Raw genomic sequence first — 26,721 nt, 5'->3', positions numbered from 1 at the left:
AAATGCAAATTGAACAAAATATCTACATTTGGTAGACCACCAAAAGGTGGAAGAATTCATAATTTTTCGGACTTTTTAACTAAATGTGACAAAAAACCAGGCATAATAACTACACACTGACTCAAAAGCAATCAAGGAGAAAACTACTATTTTGAATTTGAAATGAAAACTTTATTAAATGATTAACAGAAATACCAAACTATGAAATACACGTTTGAATGAGAATAAATATTTTGAAAATTTTAAGAGTACTTCAAAACCCTGAAACTGAGTCCGGAAATCGAAGAAGTGTACAAAGGAATCTTGAAAAGACAACAAAAGTATACAGTATAAAATGAAAATAGTCGAAATCTGTTAGTACTATAAGAAAAAATGCCTGCGAAAAAAGTTCAGTTTTTTCAGAGCAATTTTATTCTATTTCACACGTTATTGTAAAAAGGTTAAAACTGAGCGGAGAATTCATGAAAAGCAGTTTATTTGATGAGGCTATCTCTTTCACAAAAAGTGACTATACACCAGTCCTAGAGAAATCGATGACGAGGAGGCTTCACCTATTCTCCTGAATAATGCATGATATAATGGTTTCTCCATAAGGAAAATCAGTATAAAATTGAATAAAGGAATTTTTTTGGAATATTTTATGAAAATCATACATTATGTTGTACATAGAGTGAAACGATATTTTGAACTGACCAAAGTATACACGAATGTAAACTTTGGAGAATGTTGTCCATTTGTAAATGAGTCACGGAATGTGTAAGTTTGAAGTTTAGAATTTATATATTAACTACAAGCCAATGATGATTCTGTTGTCTCGCTGAAGAAGTTTTAAAATGCTCTCATATCTAGGTAACACAAGGCATAAAAAAGATAGGTATAGTTACTTTCATACATATAAACTATATAAACATATTTATAAACATATAAACATGAAAAAGAGTCTCAAGTGCTTAACTACTTACAGAAAACTCAGTGACTGACACCCGTTGAAAGTAGTAGGATACCAACCAACCTTTTAAGGTTGGCGATATGTACGATCCTGTAACGAAATAGTGAGACTTAAGCTCAAGAAAAATAATCATTGAAAGTTAGTATAGAACACAATCATCGAAGAAAAGGTAATATAATTTTCCTAGACAATTTTTTAACTCAACACGAAATACATACATCTATGAAGTCTTACTCAAGAACACGGCGACTCATGGAATACTTTGATTACCTCAAAAAAGGGACGAGAAATATCATTCCGATCGATTTCAGTCCTCAAAAAGTCAACAAGCGCCCGAGCTTCCTCTTAACTTATCAACATAAATCATAGAGTACACGGAGTCGTAATGTAAGAGGGAGAGCTGGCGCCACTTTCAAGCATTTTCCAGGTTCCGAATTCCGAGAATCCTATGCGACTCCGGGTCACTTTTTCGACACATAATCGATTGAATTCGATACATAATCGATTAATTTCGATACATAATCGATTAATTTCGATACATAATCGATTGATTTCGATACGTAATCGATTGATTTCGATACATAATCGATTGATTTCGATACATCGGTACCCGGCCATCCGACGTATGCAAAGAAGACAGGAATTACCACGTATTTCACACCTCCATTTTTGATCGAATATGAGTATCGAAAAAGTGACCGAAGCTCGGCGCACACCGGGCTCGGAGCTTGTCGAGCAGAACATGCCGCTGGCTCTCCCGTTTATATTACGCATCCATGTACTCTATGACATAAAAACTCTCTAAGTTAAAAAGAAGTAGCGGTGGATGATGATTTTCTTATTAGGACTGACCCGCACTAGCACGTCTGAGTTTCAAAATATCCACCGTACTTAAGCAATCGACGATCTCCTCTACGATTTCGTCCGGCAGTCGGTTGAATCCCCGCGACAGGAGCTTCAGGCTTTTGACGCCCTCTCTCTGCAACCATCTCCGGTGTTTCCCTTTCCGAAAGTGATGATTCAAAATGCTCCCATATATAGGGTACTGCTTGGTGATGAGGGCCGGGCCGATTGCTCGGGTCACAGTCGGGTTCTTTAGGAGCCGGTACAGGTGGAAATCACTCAGCGCTAGCGCGTCACGCATTGACAAGTCGGTACCGCTGAACTTGTGTTTCTTCATCGAAGCGACCTCCGCGTCGCAATTCTGCCTGAACTTCGCAATGCGGCTTACATCCTCATCCCAATACTCTTCAACATCGACGTTCCTCAGGTCAGTGAGGCCGTGCAAGGCCATAACTTTCACCACGTGCTCTCCGATGCAGGAGGGGATCTGCCACAGACGATATCTTGAAACAATGCGGCCTAACTGACTCGTTAGCAGCTGAGGATCAATGAAGCGATACTCTAGGACGAGCTGAATTGTTCTGTTGTTCTGGCCATAAGACCATTTTATTAATCTACGGAGGTCAACTTGGGCACCGTAGTCGAGCAATATTTTAATCGACTCTGAGCTACCATACCAGAATGCATTGGAGATTGACCGTTTACCAGCACTATTGGGATCAGCACCGCTGTGCAACAGAAGCTCTTGAACCTTGACGTCCATTGTACAGTACAAAGCAGTCTCCCCACGTCTATTCTTAATGTGGACTGCGGCTCCTCTCTTCAGCAACATCTGAACCATTTCCGGCTTTCCATTCCTCGCAGCGATCATCAAAGGCGTCTCGCGGCACTCCACGTCTTGTGACTTGTCTCGTGATTCGTCGTTGACTTCGGCTCCTTCGTCCAGAAGAAGCTGCACAAGTTTAGCACTGTGACGGCACGCATAATGAAGCGGGGAGGCACCGTCAAGGTCATACACATTTACTTCAGCGCCTTTCTCGAGAAGCGCCTTCACAAGAGATGTAGAGCCGTTGATGGCGGCCAGGTGTAATGCTGTTCTACCTAGTTCCGATGGACCGTTGATCTCGCATTCTCCATTCTCCAGTATCGTCCGAAATAGGACCTCCTGCCCTCTCCACGTAGCCAGGTGTAGAATGCTACCGGTGTCATCACATCCCAGAGGGAAGCTGCGAGAAACGAGGCGACGGAAGGCTTCGCGGTTGGAGTCGTCGACGGCAGGGCGCATATCGCTTGCCTTCCAGACCTCGCGCGCTAATCTGACGGTAGTGTAACAGATCAAGCTGCGGACAAACCTAGTATGCTCATGGTCCGTGGTTACGGAGAGTGGGTACACTCTGGCCGATGGGCTATCGTCGAGGAAGATCTCGGAGACGAAGTCCATCTCCTCCTCAGTGGCGGGGAGACGTGGCACATCGCGATTTTGCACGATGAGGAGACGGTTCTTGTCGAAGAGTTGAACCAACTTCGGGTGCTGTTCGATGAACTCTGAGGACAGGAGAACGTACCCCTTGACGCTCTTTCCTTTCTGAGCGGGGCTCCGTGTCGCTCTGGTCCTACGCGAGAGTTCGAGGCTTTCAGAACTCTTGCAGACTTCCGGCTTGGGCACGAATATCAGGCACTCGGCTCTCTTGTAAGTCATGCTCCGCTGAAACACAAAGCATATCGTGCACGCTGAGACCGGGACGCGGTATCTGAGGCTCGAAAAACGAAAGAAATAACACATGGCTCTAATTGGACGTATTTCTGTTAAACGGAACTAAGTGCCGAATTGAGTTCCTTTTGAGGATTTTAGAATCCTGGATAGCGCATTCTGTCAAACGGAACTAAGCGCCATGGAAAAGCATTGCGAGTATAGGACGGAACGAGCATCGCGTTTCGCAACACTCGCCAATACAAGCCTCCCTCTCCCTTCCTCCCCCTGTGGCGCTTAGTTCCGTTTGATAGAAATACGTTCAATTAACTTACGGCATTCAGTTCAAGCTCCTGGTGAAGCTGGTCAGAATAATTTCGGGGCGCAACGGCTTTTTTCTGGGTTTTTTTTTTTTGGGGGGGGGGGGGGGGCGCTAGCCATTTACTCCTTTGGATTGCTGAATCCGAATGTGTAGTTTTCTGACACATCTGGTCAGCATGCCCCACCTGATCCTGGAGTACCTTCGTTTGAAGGGTACGAACATGTCGGTCATTTTGGAGGTTAGGTCATGGAGATCTAAGGGCCCACAAAAGCAGCCAACCTACGACATTAAGGTGAATCCAGGCTTGGAACTTCGTAATTTGGCCATCACGTCGCGCTGCTCAGAATAGCCGTATATATTTGCCAAAATAATAAAAACCGTAATACTTATTCAAGATTGGAGATCCAGGGGATATGGCAACATACTTGAGGAACACTCAGTAAAAGATTCTTCTCAAAATTCTCAAAAATAAAGTCTTAACTATGGCGGAAAGTAATTCCCATTGCGGCAATGGGAGAGAGAGAGACAGAACATGAGGGATTCCGTTGCGCGCTCGGCCGCCGCTTCTGAGCTGAAAGTTTCAGCCGTACTTTCTCTGCGCTTGTAATCAAGAGTGGCGGTAGCCACCCCCGGTCGAGGAAAATGACGTCCTACTAAAGTCCCGATAACAAACGGGTGGCCGACACTCTTAGTCACAGGCAACTCCCTTAATCTGAAAATTGATTCGGTTGGAACTCGACTGCAGCCCAAACGACGGCTCGGATTCCTACGATCTTGGTGTCTACGGACGCATCTCAATTAGGACTACAAAGTGGAAGAGTTTCATTAAGATCCATTGAGTTTTCAAAAAGTTATAAGCACTTAATGACCCAAAACGAGAAAAATTTTACTTTTTACTTTGCCGGGAAATTTGAATTTCAAGAATCCATGGTCCTGAGAAAGTCACTCAAACTCCGCGATAACGGTAAACCTTAGACCCATAAAAGTGGGTACCTAAAGAATCGCCATGTTACCGTGTGTGCCGCTTTTGACTTTATTTTAACATTCCAAATGTTTTAGAAGAGAAATTACGTAAAAACGACTAAACTGACTGCCGACCTCCCCGTCAAGACCACCTTTCACAGCAGATTTCTCGCTTACACGTTGGCCGATTCCAGTGAAACCTACAAAGGATCAAGGTTGAGGATATGAGGATTTCATTTCTACCATATTTAATAGGGCTTCATCGCACGGATAATTCAGCATCGGCTAATATCTTTCACAATTTTAGTTGTAATCTTTTGAATTTAGAAAAAAAACCGGTAGTGGTTCAATCAATGCTATTGGTTGATTCCGTTCAGGTCCGTCCGAGTTACGGGAACGAAACGTCGTCGATTATACCAACCTCCAGCTGCTGTATTTATTTGTGAATAATGAACAGATTTAATTTAAAAGTTCAATTCATTTTAGATCTTAACTAATATTACACACTTATATTATTACGCCCACTTTTATCCCGATAACTACTTCATTGGTTTCTTAAAAATCTCAAGTGATTTCTGGTCGGTCGTTACCAACCTCTTTGACTAGTTGTGAATAGATTTACCTAATTTGGATAAGAGTTTAATTCTTTGTAGATGCTAACTACTATTACTCATATTATTACGTCTCACGTGTTCTACTGGAGCCCGATATGCTATTACCTTAGTTTCTCTTAAAATGTTCAAGTGATATCTTTATTTTATTGAACGATATGTGACAAAATTTTAAGTGAGGTTATGTCCTCATGTTTATGTCAGTACCTGACCGAAGCGATAGATGTAATTCCAGTAAGTTACGTCAAAGAAATTACACCGAAATTGTGCCAAACTCTCCAAAGGAAGCAGCATTTACATCACAGAATGTATTCTCCCTACTAAAGTCTAAAAATTACTGGAATATGAGCCTCGGTCTTCACATGCGACTGTCACTGAACTTCGACCAAAATTTATTCGCTCTATATCTTGCCATCAACCTATGTGCTCTGGAGTGATTATGCTTCTCTGAAGTGTATGTTATTTACATTAAGAACATGTTTCTTTCATGATTTATCTTGGAATCCTCCTATCTCTTCTACCGTTCTTGTTACGCGTGGCTTGCGTACCTGAGTATGTGAGGCACAATTCCATCCCTTTTCGGAACAGTTCAATCATAGGTCAACTTAATGTCACATAATCAAAGGTCTTTGACTGTGAGCATTTGCTCAAATTGGTTTCTTCTGAGTCTCTTTGATTTTGCGTCAGGAGTTGTTAGAAACTTCATTTTGCCCAACAATGTATAACAAGGTCTTAAATGAAAGGTATGTACCCGTTTTATTCTCATAATTTCATAAGTTGATGATAAAATTACAATGAGGGCTTCATTTTCTTGCATAAATTGCTGTGTGAAATGGGTACGTCCATTCCTCCTCTATTTAAAAGAGTAACAGAATGTATCGCTCATCTGTTTAGAGGACTTCAGTATTAAGATACGTAGGTACGTGTTCCTGCCTAGTTCCATTAGAATAAGTGTGATCGTGTTAATCAAGGCTAGATGCAATTAGACCCCATGGTATCAATGTAATCATAAATGCCTCTCCACTCTTACCAACTAGGTGCAGCATATCCTCCGATCAATAGATGGAGATTGACATCTCAGTAGGTACGAGGGTGAGCCTACGAACTCAGGTATGGGGACCGTAAGTACCGCTTTGGCCTCTCACATTCAGATGAGCCTGTTTCTCTAATGAACTCATGCCAATACTTAGATCTCTAGACTTATTCACTGCATTAAGAACACATAAGATAATAAATCAAATAGGTCAAGTCAGTTGTCAATCTTTATACCAAGTGCAGGTACCAACATAATTTTTTGTTATTGGGTGGACAAAAGACACTAGCTGCAACGCAGCGATTCATAGATTCAATTGTTTCCAACCGATCCGTGATTTGGCGTCAATCCTTTGGATAAAAAGATTACGATAGTTCCATTATTATTAATTAAAAATATAATTTAATTTGAGGATCAAAATTTTTGATTGGCTCTTGCATTTCGGTTAAAGCGAAAGACTGAGTATGAACTATGGAACGAAGGGTACAACAAGAAACAAACGGAATGAGAGAGGGAATGTAAGTAGGAAATGGTAGGAAAGCAACAAGAGCAAAATAAACAAAACCTCGAAAATAAGAAGGCAAATTTTTATCCAGACGAATTTCTACTTCAATCTTAAAATACATTCTCCTCAAAACCCTTGTTCTTTTAGTGCATTTTCACGATATTCTTAGTTTTTGCTGCCATGTGTGCCATCCTATAAAGCCCTATATGAAAGTATTAAAGTAAATAAATTCGGATCTGGGAAGTTGCAAGAATCAGAATCAGCATTGGTGCGCTCTCTCGCGGCTAACGCCGAAACCCTAGTTTACACTTTCACTTTTCTCCACCAGATAGCGCTGTACTTTCGTTCCGGTTCTCCGATTCGCTCTGAATTACTAAGGACTCCAGATACCGCATTGGAATAAAAAACGGCCTCCTAGTCCCCTGCAGCTCCAGGGTAGGCAACCTGTTTAGCGGTATGCCATACTTCGAGCTAACGAATAGACTGTTTGCCGTGTGTTTGATCGGTTTCGCCGTGCTGTGCTAAGTTTGGTTAAAGATTCAATGTATTAAATTTTCTTATGTTTTAAATCGTTAAAAAATGCCGAAACCCCCCCCCCCCCCCAAAAAAAAAAAATTAATGCAAACATCTCTGCTCAATTTTCTGAGTCCATTTACCATGACTAGTGACTAAAATGAACAATTTGCAATTTGCCGGTCATAATCTGCACATTTGAAGTGCAACTTCCCATGCACTTCCATTACAGATGGGCTAAAGTATGGCATACCGCTACACAGGTTGCCTACCCTGGCGCTGCAGGCGACTGGGGGGCCGCTTCTTTCCTACGGCAAGTATACGGCGTGCGGTACCTGGAGTCCTTAGTAATCTTTGCTCTGAACTTCCCAAATCCTACACCCAACTCCGGGAGCCACCGAATGCTTCAGCTTTGCTAGCTCTTCGTATAGCCAGACCTTTAGGTACTTATTCACCCAAAAACGACCTGATATAAACTACAAAAACCCTCAAAAACATTTTTCGGGCAAAAAATCCGGTCGAGGAAATTGACGTGTCACTTCCTTTTAATCAAGTATAAGATAGGCAAAAACCTTTGATGAATTCCCAAGGTTCACTAAGACTAATAATCATCAAAAAGTTCCAAAAACTTACTCGAAAGGGAAAAAATAAAATGAAAAATAAATCCCTTGCCAAAAATAAATAAAAAACCGATTTTGAGATAAATCCCTCGAATGAACTTGAAATCACAAAATCGGTCGAGGATGTCAATTGAAACTTTCCCCCCTTTAATTATGAGCTCCGCAACAAGCGTGACTCGCTTGTACCTTTTCATACACGAGCCGCACGAATTCATCTCTTCTTCTCTCCTCTCCTTCCGTCCATGGACAGAGGTCCAAAATTTTTCGGATTTACTGACGCGACCGGCTGCGGCTCGATGCTCTCAGTGAATCGGCGCCTTCTTATCATCCCTGATGTCGGCTTCAAGTCGGTTGCAGTTTCACCAGTCGACCCATTTTTCCATAACCACATGTTATACTTTTTCGAAACATGATTCATCTGAAACATGGATTTTTTTAAGGGAGCTTACCATTTGCTTTGGACGGTAGGTAGGTTGTAAGTAATAATTGTTCTTATACTCTATCAGTTAAGTATAAAATACATCTGTACCATTGGATGACATTTCGACAGACACGTTAGGTCCGGACAAGTGAGGGGATTTCTGAATCGCAAAATTATTAGTGGAATTGTTATAGTGGAGGAGTTGAGTCCCTTCACGGAATGAGCCCCACTTAAGTCGACAGGTTGTACGTGTTTCTCTCTGACTAATGTGTAATCTTAGTAATCCACCCATGTTTACGCACCGAGCCGCAGCCGGTCGCGTCAGTAAATCCGAAAAATTTTGGACCTCTGTCCATGGACGGAAGGAGAGGAGAGAAGAAGAGATGAATTCGTGCGGCTCGTGTATGAAAAGGTACAAGCGAGTCACGCTTGTTGCGGAGCTCATAATTAAAGGGGGAAAGTTTCAATTGACATCCTCGACCGATTTTGTGATTTCAAGTTCATTCGAGGGATTTATCTCAAAATCGGTTTTTTATTTATTTTTGGCAAGGGATTTATTTTTCATTTTATTTTTTCCCTTTTGAGTAAGTTTTTGGAACTTTTTGATGATTATTAGTCTTAGTGAACCTTGGGAATTCATCAAAGGTTTTTGCCTATCTTATACTTGATTAAAAGGAAGTGACACGTCAATTTCCTCGACCGGATTTTTTGCCCGAAAAATGTTTTTGAGGGTTTTTGTAGTTTATTTTAATTGCCAATATTTTTGGCTCAAAAAAGCAAGCAAAAATTAATCTAAATCTTGTGAATCTGCTTTTTGTAATTCGAGGAATATTATTTCAGTACTCGTCGAAGGAAAGTGAAATTTTCAGTGGTGACTGGTGGCGCTATCTTTACTAACCTTTACTTGGAAATGTATCGATTCTCGGAGGGGTCAGGTGCCCAGACCGGAGTCGATTATTCCACACACGTTTGAATAGATCGTATTTGGTACATCAAACGGGTGAGATTGTATCGATATCGATTGGTTCAAAGCATTTAAGCAATTGAATAAAGGAATTTTTTTGGAATATTTTATGAAAATCATACATTATGTTGTACATAGAAGGAAACGATATTTTTCACTGACCAAAGTATATACGAATGTAAATTTTGGAGAATGTTGTCCTTTCGTAAATGAATCACGGAATGTGTAAGTTTGAAGTTTAGAATTTGTATATTAACTACAAGCCAATGATGATTCTGTTGTCTCGCTGAAGAAGTTTTAAAATGCTCTCATATCTAGGAAGCACAAGGCATAAAAAAGATAGGTATAGTTACTTTCATAAATATAAACTATATAAATATATTTATATACATATAAACATGAAAAAGAGTCTCAAGTGCTTAACTACTTTCAGAAAACTCAGTGACTGACACTCGTTGAGAGTAGTAGGATAGTCAACCTTTTAAGGTTGGCGATATGTGCGATCCTGTGACGAAGTAGTGACACTTAAGCTCAAAAAAAAAATAATCATTGAAAGTTAGTATAGAACACAATCATCGTAGAAAAGGTAATATACTTTTCCTAGACAATTTTTTAACTCAACACGAAATAGATACTATGAGAGATCTATGAAGTCTTACTCAAGGACAAGGCGACTCATGGAATACTTCGATTACCTCGGAAAAAGTGACGAGAAATATCATTTCGATCAATTTCAGTCCTCAAAAAGTCAACAAGCGCCAGAGCTTCCTCCCAACTTATGATCATAAATCATAGAGTACACGGAGTCGTAATGTGAGAGGGAGAGCTGGCGCCACTTTTGAGCATTTTCCAGGTCCCGAATTCCGAGACTCCTATGTGACGCCGGGTCACTTTTTCGATACATAATCGATTGAATTCGATACATAATCGATTAATTTCGATACATAATGGATTGATTTCGATACATAATCGATTGATTTCGATACGTAATCGATTGATTTCGATACGTAATCGATTGATTTCGATACATAATCGATTGATTTCGATACGTGATCGATTGATTTCGATACATAATCGATTGATTTCGATACATCGGTACCCGGTCATCCGATGTATGCAAAGAAGACAGGAATTACCACGTATTCCAGACCTCCATTTTTGATCGAATATGTATCGAAAAAGTGACCGAAGCTCGGCGCACACCGGGCTCGGAACTCGTCGAGCAGAACATGCCGCCGGCTCTCCCATTTATATTACGCATCTATGTACTCTATGACATAAAAACTCTCCAAGTTGAAAAGAAGTAGCGGTGGATGATGATTTTCTTATTAGGGCTGACCCGCACTGGCACGTCTGAGTTTCAAAATATCCACCGTGCTTAAGCAACCGACGATCTCCTCTACGATTTCGTCCGGCAGTCGGTTGAATCCCCGCGACAGGAGCTTCAGGCTTTTGACGCCCTCTCTCTGCAACCATCTCCGGTGTTTCCCTTTCCGAAAGTGATGATTCAAAATGCTCCCATATATAGGGTACTGCTTGGTGATGAGGGCCGGGCCGATTGCTCGGGTCACAGTCGGGTTCTTCAACAGCCGGTACAGGTGGTAATCACTCCGCGCTAGCGCGTCACGCATTGACAAGTCGGTACCGCTGAACTTGTGTTTCTTCATCGAAGCGACCTCCGCGTCGCACTTCTGCCTGAACTTCGCAATGCGGCTTACATCGTCATCCCAATACTCTTCAACATCGACATTCCTCAGGTCAGTGAGGCCGTGCAAGGCCATAACTTTCACCACGTGCTCTCCGATGCAGGAGGGGTTCTGCCACAGACGATATCTTGAAACAATGCGGCCTAACTGACTCGTTAGCAGCTCAGGATCAATGAAACAATTCTCTAGGAGGAGCTGAATTAGTTCGTTGTTCAGGCCATAATAATTCCATTCTATTACGCTACGGAGGTCAACTTGGGCACCGTAGTCGAGCAATATTTGACTCGACTCTGAGCTACCATAACGGAATGCTTTGGAGATTGACCATATACCAGCACTATTGGGATCGGCACCGCTGTGCAACAGAAGCTCTTGAACCTTGACGTCCATTGTACAGTACAAAGCAGTCTCCCCACGTCTATTCCTAATGTGGACCGCGGCTCCTCTCTTCAGCAACATCTGAACCATTTCCGGCTTTCCATTCCTCGCAGCGATCATCAAAGGCGTCTCGCGGCACTCCACGTCTTGTGACTTGTCTCGTGATTCGTCGTTGACTTCGGCTCCTTCGTCCAGAAGGAGCTGCACAACTTTAGCACTGTGACGGCACGCATAATGAAGCGGGGAGGTACCGTCAAGGTCATACACATTTACTTCAGCGCCCTTCTCGAGAAGCGCCTTCACAAGAGATGTAGAGCCGTTGATGGCGGCCAGGTGTAATGCTGTTCTACCTAGTTCCGATGGACCGTTGATCTCGCATTCTCCATTCTCCAGTATCGTCCGAAATAGGACCTCCTGCCCTCTCCACGTAGCCAGGTGTAGAATGCTAACGGTGTCATCACATCCCAAAGGGAAGCTGCGAGAAACGAGGCGACGGAAGGCTTCGCGGTTGGAATCGTCGACGGCAGGGCGCATATCGCTTGCCTTCCAGACCTCGCGCGCTAATCTGACGGTAGTGTAACAGATCAAGCTGCGGACGAACCTAGTATACTCATGGTCCGTGGTTACGGAGAGTGGGTACACTCTGGCCGATGGGCTATCGTCGAGGAAGATCTCGGAGACGAAGTCCATCTCCTCGTCAGTGGCGGGGAGACGTGGCACATCGCGATTTTGCACGATGAGGAGACGGTTCTTGTCGAAGAGTTGAACCAACTTCGGGTGCTGTTCGATGAACTCTGAGGACAGGAGAACGTACCCCTTGACGCTCTTTCCTTTCGGAGCGGTGCTTCGTGCCGCTCTGGTCCTGCGCGAGAGTTCGAGGCTCTCAGAACTCTTGCAGACTTCCGGCTTGGGCACGAATATCAGGCACTCGGCTCTCTTGTAAGTCATGCTCCGCTGAAACACAAAGCATATCGTGCACGCTGAGACCGGGACGCGGTATCTGAGGCTCGAAAAACGAAAGACATAACACATGGCTCTAATTGGACGTATTTCTGTTAAACGGAACTAAGTGCCGAACTGAGTTCCTTTTGAGGATTTTAGAATCCTGGATAGCGCATTCTGTCAAACGGAACTAAGCGCCATGGAAAAGCATTGCGAGTATAGGACGGAACGAGCATCGCTTTTCGCAACACTCGCCAATACAAGCCTCCCTCTCCCTTCCTCCCCCTGTGGCGCTTAGTTCCGTTTGATAGAAATACGTCCAATTAACTTACGGCATTCAGTTCAAGCTCCTGGTGAAGCTGGTCAGAATAATTTCGGGGCGCAACGGCTTTTTTCTGGGGTTTTTTTTTTTGGGGGGGGGGGGGGCTAGCCATTTACTCCTTTGGATTGCTGAATCCGAATGTGTAGTTTTCTGACACATCTGGTCAGCATGCCCCACCTGATCCTGGAGTACCTTCGTTTGAAGGGTACGAACATGTCGGTCATTTTGGAGGTTAGGTCATGGAGCTCTAAGGGCCCACAAAAGCAGTCAACCTACGAAATTAAATGGATCACATTCAGAAAAAAGGAAGAAGCGCGATTAAACCTACAAAATTGTTCAACTTCTCTTTTCCTTTTAAAATACCTCGTACAAGTACAGTATTAGAATTCATTCGATTATTTTCCTTAAAAGTCAAGAATTTTTTGGTGAAAAAGTCACGACTATTTGCTATTCTGGTAGATTTGTTGCAGATAATTATGAAGAAGCAACATTTTTACAACATTGTAATCGCGCTGGTTCCTTTTTGCAAAATACATACACTTCACGTCACAAATACTTTCACAGCGCCGCCTCGCGCTCTGCGACGCCCAATCGCCATTGCCCCCTATCCTCCCAGAGTGCATCAGGCAATTGGCACCTTCTGATCTCCTCCTCCACCCCTTGTCGCCAACTTTTGGAACCCAATCGAAATGCAGTGCCACAAAAAAGGAGCCTCTCTGTGAACATTTCAGTAGTTACTTGGCGACAAAAAATAATAAAAAAAACTTCAAAAATTTGGTTCCCACACACTTCTCTACCTCATCCCTTTGGCGTAATCTCAGCTAGAACTTTTTGATATACTGCAGGTTCCACAGGCCGGTCACTGACAAATGGATGGATGCTCATTTCTCAATCCTGAGATTCAAAATTTCGTCGACCCGGTTCGACCTTCGAACGATAAAAATATGGATGTCTAGTAAGCAACATCATGAAAATTTATCCTAATTATCTGAAGTGTCTCGTGGTAAAAAGGATCAAACTTTCAAGTAGTCGCGCGAGTTGTCAGTATGATTGCCGCGTCAACCGGTAGCAGGCAGAGGCGATTCCAGCAAGTTTTTTTTTTTTTTTTTTTTTTTTTTACCGATTTCCAATAGCCTTTGGCTAATCCCACGCTTATTACCCCAGCCCCAGGTGACCATTGCCTGAGACCATCAAACTCAGATCACCTGGCCGGGAATCGAACCCGGGACCTCTCGGTCATAGGGCCAGCGCTACAACCACTACACCACAGGAGGCCGACAAGTTAGCCGCGCCACTGCTCGCGACTGCAGTTTGTCTGATTTTGTTCAATTTCGGCGTGTTAAAGGACCCTACAACTAAACGGCCAAATCGGCCTAAACACGGAATCGTACGATTTTCTCAGGGATGATAGAGGATCTTCCCAGACACTCAAAACTGGTCATATTTTTTGCCTAACCCCCAGGGAAAAGGGGGGAGAGGGGGTCAAAATCAAAACCTTTAAATTAGCATAACTTCTCAACGGTTTGTCGTAGAAAGATGATCTTGAAGTCAAAATTTCCAGAAAAATGAGAGCTTTCAGAATATGTGTATGAAATTAATTAAATTTTAAAATTTGACCCACTTTTGGGGCATTTTACAAGGTCCCCCTTTCGTAAATTTTCGTTTTTTGAGATTTTCGGTTGTTCGGTTCGCACGGATCAAAACAAAAACAATTTCAAATGAAAGTAGAGCGTTTAGGCTTTAAAACAAGCCCAAGATGATCTTGGGGAAACGATTAGAAGCGGAGTTATGAGTCTTCAAAGTTGACGCGGCGCGCAGGAACCTTGTATGTTCCGAGTCTCAAGGTCACCTGCGCGCCCCGGATTGCCTGCAGGTTGCAAGTTTTTGTGTTTTTATGCTTCTGTAGGTCATTTTTAATGTAAATCATTCAATGAAGATAGAATAATCGAAATTTTTTAATTTTACGGGAGGAGCGAGAGGGGGCTTAGAGTATCAACCATTATGTCCATCATACCTCATTAAACATTTGCTGACGATGACGATTCTGCTCTTATAATTTAGAAGAAACCATGGACCCTCAGTTCAAATGTACATATGCTCCATACAGAACTAAACCATTTAGAAATTATAACCCATTGATGCCAAATTTTGGGGTACCCCTAATTTTAAATTTTTTTAATTGAGCTAGCTACAGCGCTTGACGGAACTCACTTGGTAAAGCCAAATAGTTTCTCGTAGAAGCAGACGAGCTTTGAGCTTCAAGACAAGTCTCAGTTATTCTTGAGGGGGCTATTTGAAACGCAGTTAAAATTTTTTGACGTTAATGTGGTGTACCTCGCCGAAGGCCCATTGTGTAAAATTAAAAAATTCTGATTAAACTATCTTCATTGAATGATTTACATTAAAAATGACCTACAGAAGCATAAAAACACAAAAACTTGCAACCTGCAGGCAATCCGGGGCGCGCAGGTGACCTTGAGACTCGGAACATACAAGGTTCCTGCGCGCCGCGTCAACTTTGAAGACTCATAACTCCGCTTCTAATCGTTTCCCCAAGATCATCTTGGGCTTGTTTTAAAGCCTAAACGCTCTACTTTCATTTGAAATTGTTTTTATTTTAATCTGTGCGAACCGAACAACCGAAAATCTCAAAAAACGAAAATTTACGAAAGGGGGACCTTGTAAAATGCCCCAAAAGTGGATCAAATTTTAAAATTTAATTGATTTCATACACATATTCTGAAAGCTCTCATTTTTCTGGAAATTTTTACACCAAGATCATCTTTCTACGTACCGTATGGGGGACTTTACTCAGTACTGTCACAGGTTTAGCAAGCCTGCGGACCCCAGCTGGTAGCCCCTGCCTTAAAGGGGGGTGGAGATGGTCACCGGCTTCATGGCGTATGAACCACTCATCAGAGGGGCAGACAGGGCTCATAGCTGTGGTGAAAGCAGCCTGTCTAGGAGACGGTACTCCAAAATCAAACCCTGGTCCTCCAGGTTGGGGGTTGGGGCATCGGGCTAACTCCCCGATACCCGGAAAAAACTTAATGTTAAAAAGCCTAATAAAGATAGCCTCGGTGATAATGGAAAAAAACGGATTTTGCGACACAAACTACGGAAAAGGACAATGGTTTTTGGGACATGGAATGTACAGGGCATTTCTAATAAATTGACAGAGGTTGTATCGGAGGTAAAAAAGTATAATGTAGATGTCGCCGTGTTAACAGAAACGAAAAAGAAAGGCACAGGATCAGAAAACTTAGGATGTTATGATCTGTTCTATAGTGGTGTCAGTAAAGATCAACGCGCACAGCAGGGAGTCGCCATACTTATCCGGAAAAGTTTGCGTCCGTCTATAACTACTTGGGAAGCAGTAGACCAGCGGATCATCAGAATGCATCTTACACTGCATGGTCACAAGGTGGCCCTGTTAGGAGTATATGGTGTAAATGATGATGCTCCCGTCAATCTAAAGGATCAGTTCTTTGAGCAACTCAACGACGAGGTTCTGAGGGTTGGAAGGACAAGGGAGGTCATTATCATGGGAGATTTGAATGGTAGAACCGGACGAAGGAATGGTTCTAAAGTTGTTGGACCTTTCGGTGAAGAGGCGATGAATGACAACGGTGCACGCATCATTGATATGTGTGAACAAAACGAGTTGAAAATACTGAACGGATTCTACCAACATCGAGATATCCATAAGTACACGTGGGTTCAGCAAACTCGGGGGCTGAAGTCAATCATCGACTACGCGGTCACCAGGCAAACGAGTACCATGAAGGTTCAACAAGTAAGAGTTTGCCGGGGGTTCTCCTGTGGTATTGATCACCATTTTCTCAAGGCGGAGATCGCATTTCCGGTTAAGTATGGGCTGCAGAGGAATACCTTGCAACATCAGAAGTGCCAGCCACAAGGAACGAAGATCGAACAAGTGCACTACAACATCGATAGCTTACAGCATGAAAGCGTGAAAGCGCTCTACAGGAAGCGGCTGGATGAGAAACTGGGAGTAGAAACTTTCGATACTGCGGAAGAGTTGTACCAGTTCATCAAAAGTTGCATACATTCAGCTGCGAAGGAAGCCCTGGGTATGTGTAATGAGAGCAAGGATGTACAGAAACCCTACTGGTGGGACAAAGAGGTAGAGGAGGTAATTGAAGAAAAGCGTAGGAAGTACCATGACTATCTGGCTTCTAGGACTGCAGACACCCGCGGCGCGTATAGGAAAGCCCAGGCGAGGGTTCGTCTTTTAATCACCAGGAAGAAAAACGAGTCTTGGGAGACCAACTGCTCAAGGATTGACACATACCTGGGGGGAAGGAAGAGTGCTGAGAGCTGGAAGCTGATCAAAGGCCTAAGAAGGGACATGAAACGGGACATTATATCTCCGATAACAATCTCACAGCTTGACGAACATTTTAATAAATTATTGACGGAAGGACGACCAGAGTTTCAAACGGGGAATGCTGAAAATATAGTCGAGGATCACTCAATGGAAATTCGAGTTGAGGAGGTGGTCAAAGCAATCAGGGAATTGATGAATGGAAGAGCTCCTGGGCCAGGGAACATTCCAGCCGAGTTAATTAAATGTGGGACTGGCAAGTTAGTTAACCATCTCAGGGATTTGCTGCAGAAGTGCATTGACGGTGATGACATCCCGAAAGAATGGAAAGAGGCCTGGATAACAGCGTCGCATAAAAAAGGAAGGAAGGATGACTGTGGGAACTACAGAGGGTTAGCGGTGACAGGAACGATAAGTAAAATTTATGGAAAAGTGTTGAAAGCGAAGATCGAAGAGGAGTGGACCCCGTTCGAGGCGGAGGAGCAAGCAGGTTTTAGGGCTGGTCGGTCTACCGCTGATCATCTGTTCTGTGTTACCCAGTTAACCGAAAAGAAGAGAATTGTTGGCCAGGAGCTTCATTTAGTGTTTTTGGATATTGAAAAGGCTTATGATAGTATTCCTCTTGTGAAACTCTGGGAAGTCCTAGAAGAAACTGGTTTTAGTAAAGGACTTATTGGGGCAGTCAAGCAGTTTTATCGGGGGGCTTTTGCTAGAATTAAGTGCCAAGGAAGGCTTTCAGACGGTTTTTTTGTCACCAAGGGGCTTAAGCAGGGATGTTGTCTGTCACCGACGCTGTTTAAGATATATCTAGAGCACGTTCTGAAGGAATGGAAAAGAAAGTGTGCCGGCATGGGCGTCCCTCTAAATGACCAAGAAACACTGTTCACGCTATGCTTTGCTGACGACCAGGTAGTCATAAGTCAAGATCACGATGACGCGGAGTATATGACCCGGAAGTTGGTGGAGGAGTACCGTAAATGGGGCCTCGAGGTTAGTGTCCGTAAGACAAAAAAGATGTCAGTCGGAGGTGCTCAGCAAAGCATAGTCCTGGAGGATGGTCAACATATAGAAAGTTGCGAACAATACAAGTACCTGGGGGTGAACCTGACTTCGGATGGGAAGCTGGATCAGGCCATTCGGGACCGTAATCTTCTAGGAAGGAAAGCCATCGCCATGCTTAATGGGATCCTTTGGGACCAAAGGATTTCCAAAGACAACAAGAAGAGGATTTATAACTCGGTTGTCAAGCCTATTATCACCTATGGCAGTGAAGTGTGGCAGTTGAAGAAGCGGACCCAAGAAATGCTCAAGGCGACCGAGATGGATTTCTGGCGAAGATCGGCTGGAATCTCGAGGAGAGAACGTGTCAGGAATGAACGTGTCCGAGAGATAATGGGCGTTGAGGGGACGATTGTGCACGATATCATGACCAAGCAATTGGTATGGTATGGGCATGTGCAGAGAATGGCTGATACCAGGTTGCCGAAGAAGGTGTTGGAGTGGGTCCCCCCAGGTAGGCGACGGAGAGGGCGTCCAGCCAAACGGTGGGTAGAGGGCATCCATGAAGAGATGGAGAGATGCCATCTTCCGGAGGATCTCTACCATGACAGATTCCTGTGGAGAATAGGCGTCGCAGAGCGCCCTAGCGCGCCGTAAAAGCGGCTCATACATACATACATCATCTTTCTACGACAAACCGTTGAGAAGTTATGCTAATTTAAAGGTTTTGACTTTGACCCCCTCTCCTCCCTTTTCCCTGGGGGTTAGGCAAAAAATATGACCAGTTTTGAGTGTCTGGGAAGACCCTCTATCATCCCTGAGAAAATCGTACGATTCCGTGTTTAGGCCGATTTGGCCGTTTTGTTGTAGGGTCCTTTACAATGGACTGATTTAGTGGCTACGTCACTGGATATAATATCGTACCCTCGGTTCAAACGTAAACAAACGTAGAACCTTGTTTCTGATTCGCGCCGTTTCGCGCTCATTCGTGCCCTTTGCACCATGGTGGTAAAATGCGTCCAAGTTTTTCTTACAATCGAAAGTTCTCGTATTTGAATAATGAGTCTTGAATTGATTTATAACCGGTCAATGACTAAATATCAATAAATTGACCAGATTATTGGAATTCGCACATGAGGTTGAATTAGTTTAGTTTTGAACCATGAATTTGATATCATATCGAAGAACGTAGTCGCTTAATCAGTCTATCAGTGCACCCTAGAGGATATTTTAAAACTAAGATTGATGCATTTTTAAGGGTAATGAAGAAATATCTTTTTGGAGGGGGGGACACTCTTAGTAAAATTTAGACCTCGATTTCGGCGCTCTTTTCAACTTCTTTGTGTTTTTAATCATTCGGCAGGATAGTTCATAATCTTTACCTCATACACGCAAAAAGGAAAAAGCGAGCTGTTAATAACACTGATTGTCAGTCAGTTTGTTTGTTTTAGCTCTTTTTCAACGGACCCGTGTATTTCAAGGGCTATGAAGTTCCGATCCGCTTTTGTTTGTTCAAAGGTTCCTACTCGTGATTATTTCTCCCTCTTTAGCGAAAACGTACAAATATACTTGAATGAAGCATTGGAAAAATATTTTTTATCATGCATCGGGAAAAATCGACGGATTTTAGAGTGTTCATACTGGTGCACCCGCATAAAATACGCAGAGAAAAACTTTAGACATCGCAAATTGAAGCATGAATGTTTTTTTAAATCAACGCCGGTGATGAGAAAATGTGTCTCCGCGTAAGCGAGAGCGTCATTTTAGCGGTAATCGTGATCTTCTACCATTAAGTCGAAGCTATCCTGTCGAAGGCGCTCTGAGCAACTATTCCGCCACAGAAGTGTTGCACAGTATCAGACGGAAATGAAGGCGCACTAGTGTGCGCAAATCTACTGGTATTTTTTACTGTTGTATAGAGTCCTATTGATTCTTATGCGGCTCCTGTTCGACAGATTTTTAGGAAACTTGGTGCCAGCCTAGCTATGTGGCATTTTTGAATGGGGAAACTAGAATTTCACCTAAAATTTTCGAAATTCGAAAATTCAATGAGGCGAAAGTGACCTAAAATAAAATCTCGGGCAATGCTGTCTTGGCAACTTCGAAATTATCCAACTTTGCAATCGAAGTATCTCTTCTTTATCCGTTTCTCTTCTATTTCAAAATCGATGTACTGAGAGGTTTGCGTCCTGAATTGTCACTGTGAACTCTTAGGTTCTCATTTTTTTTTACAACTGAAGGGCTTTGAGAACAAGGCGCATTAAGTGCAGTTTTTGCTATTTCGAGAAATATGTGTTTGAAGTTTCGAAATTGTAAGGATCCTTATGGCGGAAAGTTCTAACTGACTCTATACTTAAAAATTGGAATTTGGGAGCACAGTTTTTACAGAATATGCATTAAAACTAATTTTACTTGAAATTGTGCTGCGGCCGGCTAGCGCATACACACGAGACAATGATAAAAGGCAAGAGGAATAAATAAAAAGATAAATATATATACTACATAATAATGACAACCGAACAAGAAAATAACAACATGAGCAAATAACAAAACACTAAACCGCAAACTTAACTACCGTACCCGACCTAACTTTTGTATGCTAAGGAGCTAAACGAGAGAAGTTGGCCCTTGTCTCTGGTTAGCCCAAAGGGCCAACTTAATTAGGGACTTACATTTCTCTACGTTATGAATCCGCGATAGTTTTTCGAGTGAGAGCCCCCTTAAACCCACCTAGGCATCAGGGTGGGATTGTTGACCAAGCCCAAGTGACTCTTGCCAAATCACTTCTGATTGGTCCCAATCACCACCCACGCTCATCAGTCCTCTAATCCGGGAGACCGATGAGTGTCTCGGAAAAGCAAGACAACGGGAAAAAGAGAAACTGCATTCCACTGCACCCAGCTGCAGCCCTCCTTTGTTTTCCTCCGTTGCGTCTTACGGCAAGTTTCTTAGAGGAACGCAAAATCAGAGCAGCAAGTGCAGTGTTGCCAGATCTCCTCTCCCACTGTCTCCCGTTTCCTGGAGGGTTCCAAAGGAACTCTCAGGCCTCCCGCAACACTCTTAGGTCAAGCACCCTAGCCTTGTCTCTGGGACCTGGTTACAAAATCATCAATATCTCAATTTTTTAAAAGACTGCACTTTTGCGCCTTGCCCTCCAAGCCCCTCACCTGAGATCTGCTGATAAAATTTCCTATTTTTCCTCCATCAATTCCAAAAAATTAGAGAACGTTGCTTGATAAAGACCTGAGTACTTTCAAAATTCAAATTTTGACCGATGTGTAAACTTTCGTTATGTACGATGGTAAGTATATTTGAATATCAACTGATATAATTTGAGAACGGAAATGTAAGTGCCCTGTAGTCCAAAGAATCGATTTGGTGACTTCTAAATCAACCCAACGATTTTTTTTGGTGCATCGATAACCCGCGAACGCCGAACACGCCTTTGGGAAAAACTTGAGTGAAACTAAGTTTAGAGTCACGAATTCGTACTTGAATGGTTACATTACAAGAGCCAGGAGTTCATTCTTCTCTGATCTTTGAACTTTAAAGGTAAAAATCTACATTATTGATTAAAAAAAAAAGGTTTCTTGGATTACCTCCTCAAATTGGAGAGAAAATGTGGTCTCTAGTCAAATTTTCTGAATTTCTAGCCAAGATAAGTATGCAACATTTGAATTATTTTCAAATTTTCTTCAATTTGAGAGTTGCCTGTGCAAACTGTATGTTTCATGTTGATATCATAATTTGTTTGAAAGTTATTAGGCGAAGTCTTTTTCCAGTTTTCTCGACTTTGGACCCTTCCTCAAACCTCATCAGACTTTTTTGGGGGCAGACATTTTGGGCATTTATGACCCTCAGTATACTCTGTTACTCAGGGCCGGATTTACGTTTTTGGCGCCCAGAGCAGAAATTTTCGAGGCGCCCCTCGCACGTCCTCCCCTCCCCGCCCGCGCATTTCCCAACCCGACGGTCTTCGTTGGTTACTACGTGCTAACTCTAACTTAATACGAATTTTTCGAGTGAGTGAATGATTCTGGGGCAGAAACCAAAACCAGGTTCCTGTTACTGTTAACTACGAAACTAAGAGAAAGTTTGACCCTTAAAGTCTAGGGTCAGGTCATTTAAAAGATGGAACGCAGTAAATTAATGGTTCTCTGATGTAATTTTTCAGAAGAAAATGCTGGTGGGACAAAAATAGGCATTTCATACGCATGCACAGGCACATATGGAGTAATAACATGCAATATTTACATTGTTAATGTTGTTCAGTCAATAACTTACGAGATAGTCAGATGGTGTGTCTCCATTGCCTTTATACAATCAATCAACAATCAGAGTTTCTGAACTTACGACGCAATTCTCAATTTTTTACAGATTTTGGAAAAAAAAACCCAAAATTTGGCGCACCTCAAAATCTGGCGCCCTGTGCAGCTGCACAGATGCACCATAGGTAAATCCGGCCCTGGCTATCAAATACGAAAAATCATGGAGAATTTAAGTTTTATGTTGACCAGCTTCTCGAAAGAAAAATAAAATTTCTAAGGAAGTCTACAACGTCGCAAATGGAGAAACGTCGTCTCTTATTTTGCCCAAAAATATGTATGTATAAAATTGAAGGCATTATGACTTTCCTCTCTCAACTTATATTCGTCTGTAACGATGAACAATGGAACGCGCTTGCCACGGCGCCTTGATACAACTATATAACCTCGACGGATGTCCGTATTGCGTTCAAAAAATTGAAGGCGTTTTGACTCCCTGCTCATACTACCTGTAGTTGGTTCGATCGACGAACGCGTCGGTTGGCGGTGACGGGGACTTGATGCAACTATTTAAACTTGATGGATGTCCGTATCCCACCGACTGAAGTGCGAAACCACGTATCTCCATTGCGGTGTTTCAAAATTTCCGTTCTTATGTCATCTCTTCCATGAGAAACATTCCAAATTTACGACTTTCAATTTCGAACCAAATCTTCTGCTATCGACAGAGCCGGATTCACGTTTTTGGCGCCCATAGCAGAAATTTTCGAGGCGCCCCTCGTACGTCCTCCCCTCCCCCGTCCGCGCATTTCCCAACCCGACGGTCTTCGTTGGTTACTACGTGCTAACTCTAACTTAATACGAATTTTTCGAGTGAGTGAATGATTCTGGGGCAGAAACCAAAACCAGGCTCCTGTTACTGTTAACTACGAAACTAAGAGAAAGTTTGACCCTTAAAGTCTAGGGTCAGGTCATTTAAAAGATGGAACGCAGTAAATTAATGGTTCTCTGATGTAATTTTTCAGAAGAAAATGCTGGTGGGACAAAAATAGGCATTTCATACGCATGCACAGGCACATATGGAGTAATAACATGCAATATTTACATTGTTAATGTTGTTCAGTCAATAACTTACGAGATAGTCAGATGGTGTGTCTCCATTGCCTTTATACAATCAATCAACAATCAGAGTTTCTGAACTTACGACGCAATTCTCAATTTTTTACAGATTTTGGAAAAAAAAACCCAAAATTTGGCGCACCTCAAAATCTGGCGCCCTGTGCAGCTGCACAGATGCACCATAGGTAAATCCGGCCCTGCTATTAATGTACCAAAAATCTAGGAGGGAGAACAAAAACCTTTTGTTCCCCCATGTTACAGTGTTACACCCAGCGCTTTTGTAATATTTTGATTGGCAAACAATTTCCGCATGTTCTGATTTGCATTATCAGATGTGAAAAGATCAGAGGAGGATACATACATTTTTATCAAAAAAAAGAAGAAAAATAGGTCTCTACACTTCACCAGCTGCATAATGTTCGCACACATTTTTTGTGTCGATTACATTTGACGCAGAGTTATTGCACAAATTCAACTGATAACATTTACTCATAATGCACTAGTTGGAGATGTTGCACAGTATGGACATTAAAGCAAAATAAATAACACATTGAAGGACTAGATACATAAGGAAATATATTGAAATTTTAGTGCATTGTGCGCAAGCACTTTTTGTTCAATCTAATTGCAAATAATATTTGTGATAATCGTTAGCTAAAGTTATGCACATGCTAATCCAGGGGCTTCCCAGTTTGAAATGTTGGAAAATTATTAGATACTCACTTTTTCAGGAGACCGAAATGAGGAATTTTATCCTGCAACAAGGAGACAGAAATCAAAACTGTTAGCAGTGAAACTTAAAAGCAGCGCCAAAGACCTTTCAGTGCTTTTTATGGTGAAAACCCAAGTCTAAGATTTCAAGTACCTATCCAGATGCAGCCTTTCAAATTTACCAACATCATTTGTGGGTGAAAAAATAATGAAATTAGAGTGATACTAATACTGAATGATGCAAATGAATTACTTGTTAGCTAGGTCAGATAGCACTAGAAATTTGAACCGAAACTTATCACACTTGATTCTCACACCCTTCTATAGTTGCATCAGATAAAATCAAACTACGGCAAAATTTCCTTTCATTTAATCAAAATGTGTCAAAAAATCATAGTTTAGAACTGCAATGGCAGTAGGATACTGTACTGACCAACACAATTTTCCTCCTTTTTAGAATATCACTGAATTGAAAAAATGGGTCCACGTCTTCTCAGGTTGAAATTGCAAATCATGTAGGTACAAGGTAGTAAAATTGAAAGAATAATTATGTGTCAGATGACTAAAATGTTGAATATTTTTAGACTATCTCTGACCACTTGAAGATTTTGCTTAATTTCCTCACGAGGGAGTCTCCTCTCTTGCAGAAACTTGTGCAATTATGACAACAGAGAAAAGATGACTGTTGCCAGCATCAATAATGCTAGTCTCCAACTGAGAGCTCCCTTCCTGTCATGTCTCTAGTGTACGTCCTCATCAACATCATTCTTTGAAATTTTCACAGAGTTTTCTTTCCACCAAGAGGAAAAATCATGAAAGTTTTCAAGAATTGACACTGAGTAGTTCCATTTGAAAATTGAAGTATGATACAAAGTCTGCAAGAAGATGCGTTGTCTGGTACTTAGTTTCACCATTGAAATGTAAACAAGGCAATAATTTCAGGCAGGTATAACAGGGGTGCAGAAAATGCCAGATGATGCAACCGGGCGGGCGCGTGAAAATGTGGAAAAAGCCCCAAAAATAGGCGGAAAAATTTGAATGGTCATCCATCAAAAGTCAAGGAAAAACAGAAAAAAAGGTCATCTTTATTTAAATTGGTGGATGATTTTTGGAAAACCAATGAAATATTATGTGGAAAGCCCGCGGGCAGGCGCGTGAAAATGTGGAAGCTCGAAAGATTCTGCAACCCTGGGGTGTAATTTTATTGAAAGATTGTCCCAAAACGTCGCATAATCTTACAGCATGAATAGAGCAGTCTCTATCAGACCAGATTCTTTGATTGTCCACGAAGCAAAAATTTCATTCCGAAAACAAAGAATGGAATGCCTGGAATGGGCAACTAGTGAGGGTAATAATTTTTCGATCGATAGACCAAGTAGCTCAGAAAATGCTGAAGTTCATGCCAAATAAGTTTACACACGTAGACTGCAACAGAAGATCTACCATTTTGATTTTTGCAACAACTTCCAATGCTCGTGTCGTGCGATTCTCTGACCCATTTCAGTGGTGCGTTAAACTTATTTGGCGGGAGAACTAACGGGAGAGATACTTAACACAAGTGGTACCTTACAAGAAACTGACAGTAGAGGGCTTTTTCTTATCTCAACCGCAGAGGAGTGCTATGGAAGGCCTCACTATTTTTCCTGGTCCACTGGCACGGTCCAGCCTGTTTCTTGAAGAACGCTAGGATCTTTCTCATGAGGTAGGTTACATGCAGTTACGGGCGGTCCTAACCTCAGTCGCGTCACTTCAAAACAGAAAGAACCCAATCCATTGCGTTGTATGGATAAATAAATAGCCTTTAGAAACCAAGCTAGGTATCGTAGTCTAAAATTTTCCAAAAATATGTTGAGATTGGACAAAACAGATTCCATGAAAGACCTCCTCTTGAAACGGCTCCCTACGTCATCATCCAAATCACTTATGACCACTGATACTGCGCTAGATTTGATAACGGCATTACATGGAAGATAGCTTACTTCAATTTGGGCATAATCACCTGTTCCTACAGGTGTAATAGTTTATTCGTAGTATTATTTCAAAGTAGGAACATGCATGCATAGCATAACCTAGGGACTTGATACACTAACCTAGAAAGCTTTGTTTGTGCACCCGAGAGAGAAAATACAATTTAATCAGTGGTCATAGAATGGTGCCACTGGAGAATTTCAAGAGGGAAAAGATATTAAAATAAGTAGGTATGTACCGGAACGGAGCAGGTTGAGTGAGTCTCAGCTTCAGCTACTTATGAACAATGGGCATACGACGTAGCCACTACTGTGAAGGAGAGGAATTTTCAAACTCCGATCGTTAATAACAACAGTAAATTTTGTAACATCAAAATCATTGCGATAACTAGCGTATAAATATCGAAAGACAGACGAAGAGTGCTGAAAAATTCAACGCGCACGTAAACAGTAAACATGAACAGGATCCAACGTGTTTTACAACCACATGTGGATTCTAGTCGCTCATTGGTTAACTTCCGCTGTGACAG

The 26,721-nt window shown here is 42.3% G+C and overlaps 2 protein-coding genes across 5 annotated transcripts in view; one reads left to right on the top strand and one right to left on the bottom strand.

The window, feature by feature from the left end:
* LOC109030914 (diuretic hormone receptor) overlaps nt 1–26,721 on the top strand; it is a 413,955-nt gene that overhangs the window by 340,754 nt on the left and 46,480 nt on the right. The window lies entirely within an intron of this gene.
* On the bottom strand, nt 68–26,721 carry LOC109030892 (uncharacterized). 2 transcript variants are annotated; one of them, XM_019042098.2, is made up of 3 exons: nt 26,431–26,721; nt 24,237–24,268; nt 68–3,497 (listed from the first exon to the last, which is right to left on the bottom strand). In XM_019042098.2, the coding sequence occupies exon 3, from the start codon at nt 3,489–3,491 to the stop codon at nt 1,791–1,793; it is 1,701 nt and encodes a 566-aa protein (XP_018897643.2). In that variant the 5' UTR covers nt 3,492–3,497; nt 24,237–24,268; nt 26,431–26,721; the 3' UTR covers nt 68–1,790. The 2 variants fall into 2 exon arrangements, with proteins under 2 accessions (XP_018897643.2, XP_072156910.1); XM_072300809.1 differs by lacking the exon at nt 68–3,497 and adding an exon at nt 9,518–12,472 and having other exon boundaries at nt 26,431–26,697.

The sequence above is a fragment of the Bemisia tabaci genome, chromosome 5 (genome assembly GCF_918797505.1).
Source record: "Bemisia tabaci chromosome 5, PGI_BMITA_v3".
Taxonomy (NCBI): domain Eukaryota; kingdom Metazoa; phylum Arthropoda; class Insecta; order Hemiptera; family Aleyrodidae; genus Bemisia; species Bemisia tabaci.
Note: the sequence above shows the minus strand (reverse complement) of the source record. Positions and strands in the feature narration are given on the sequence as shown.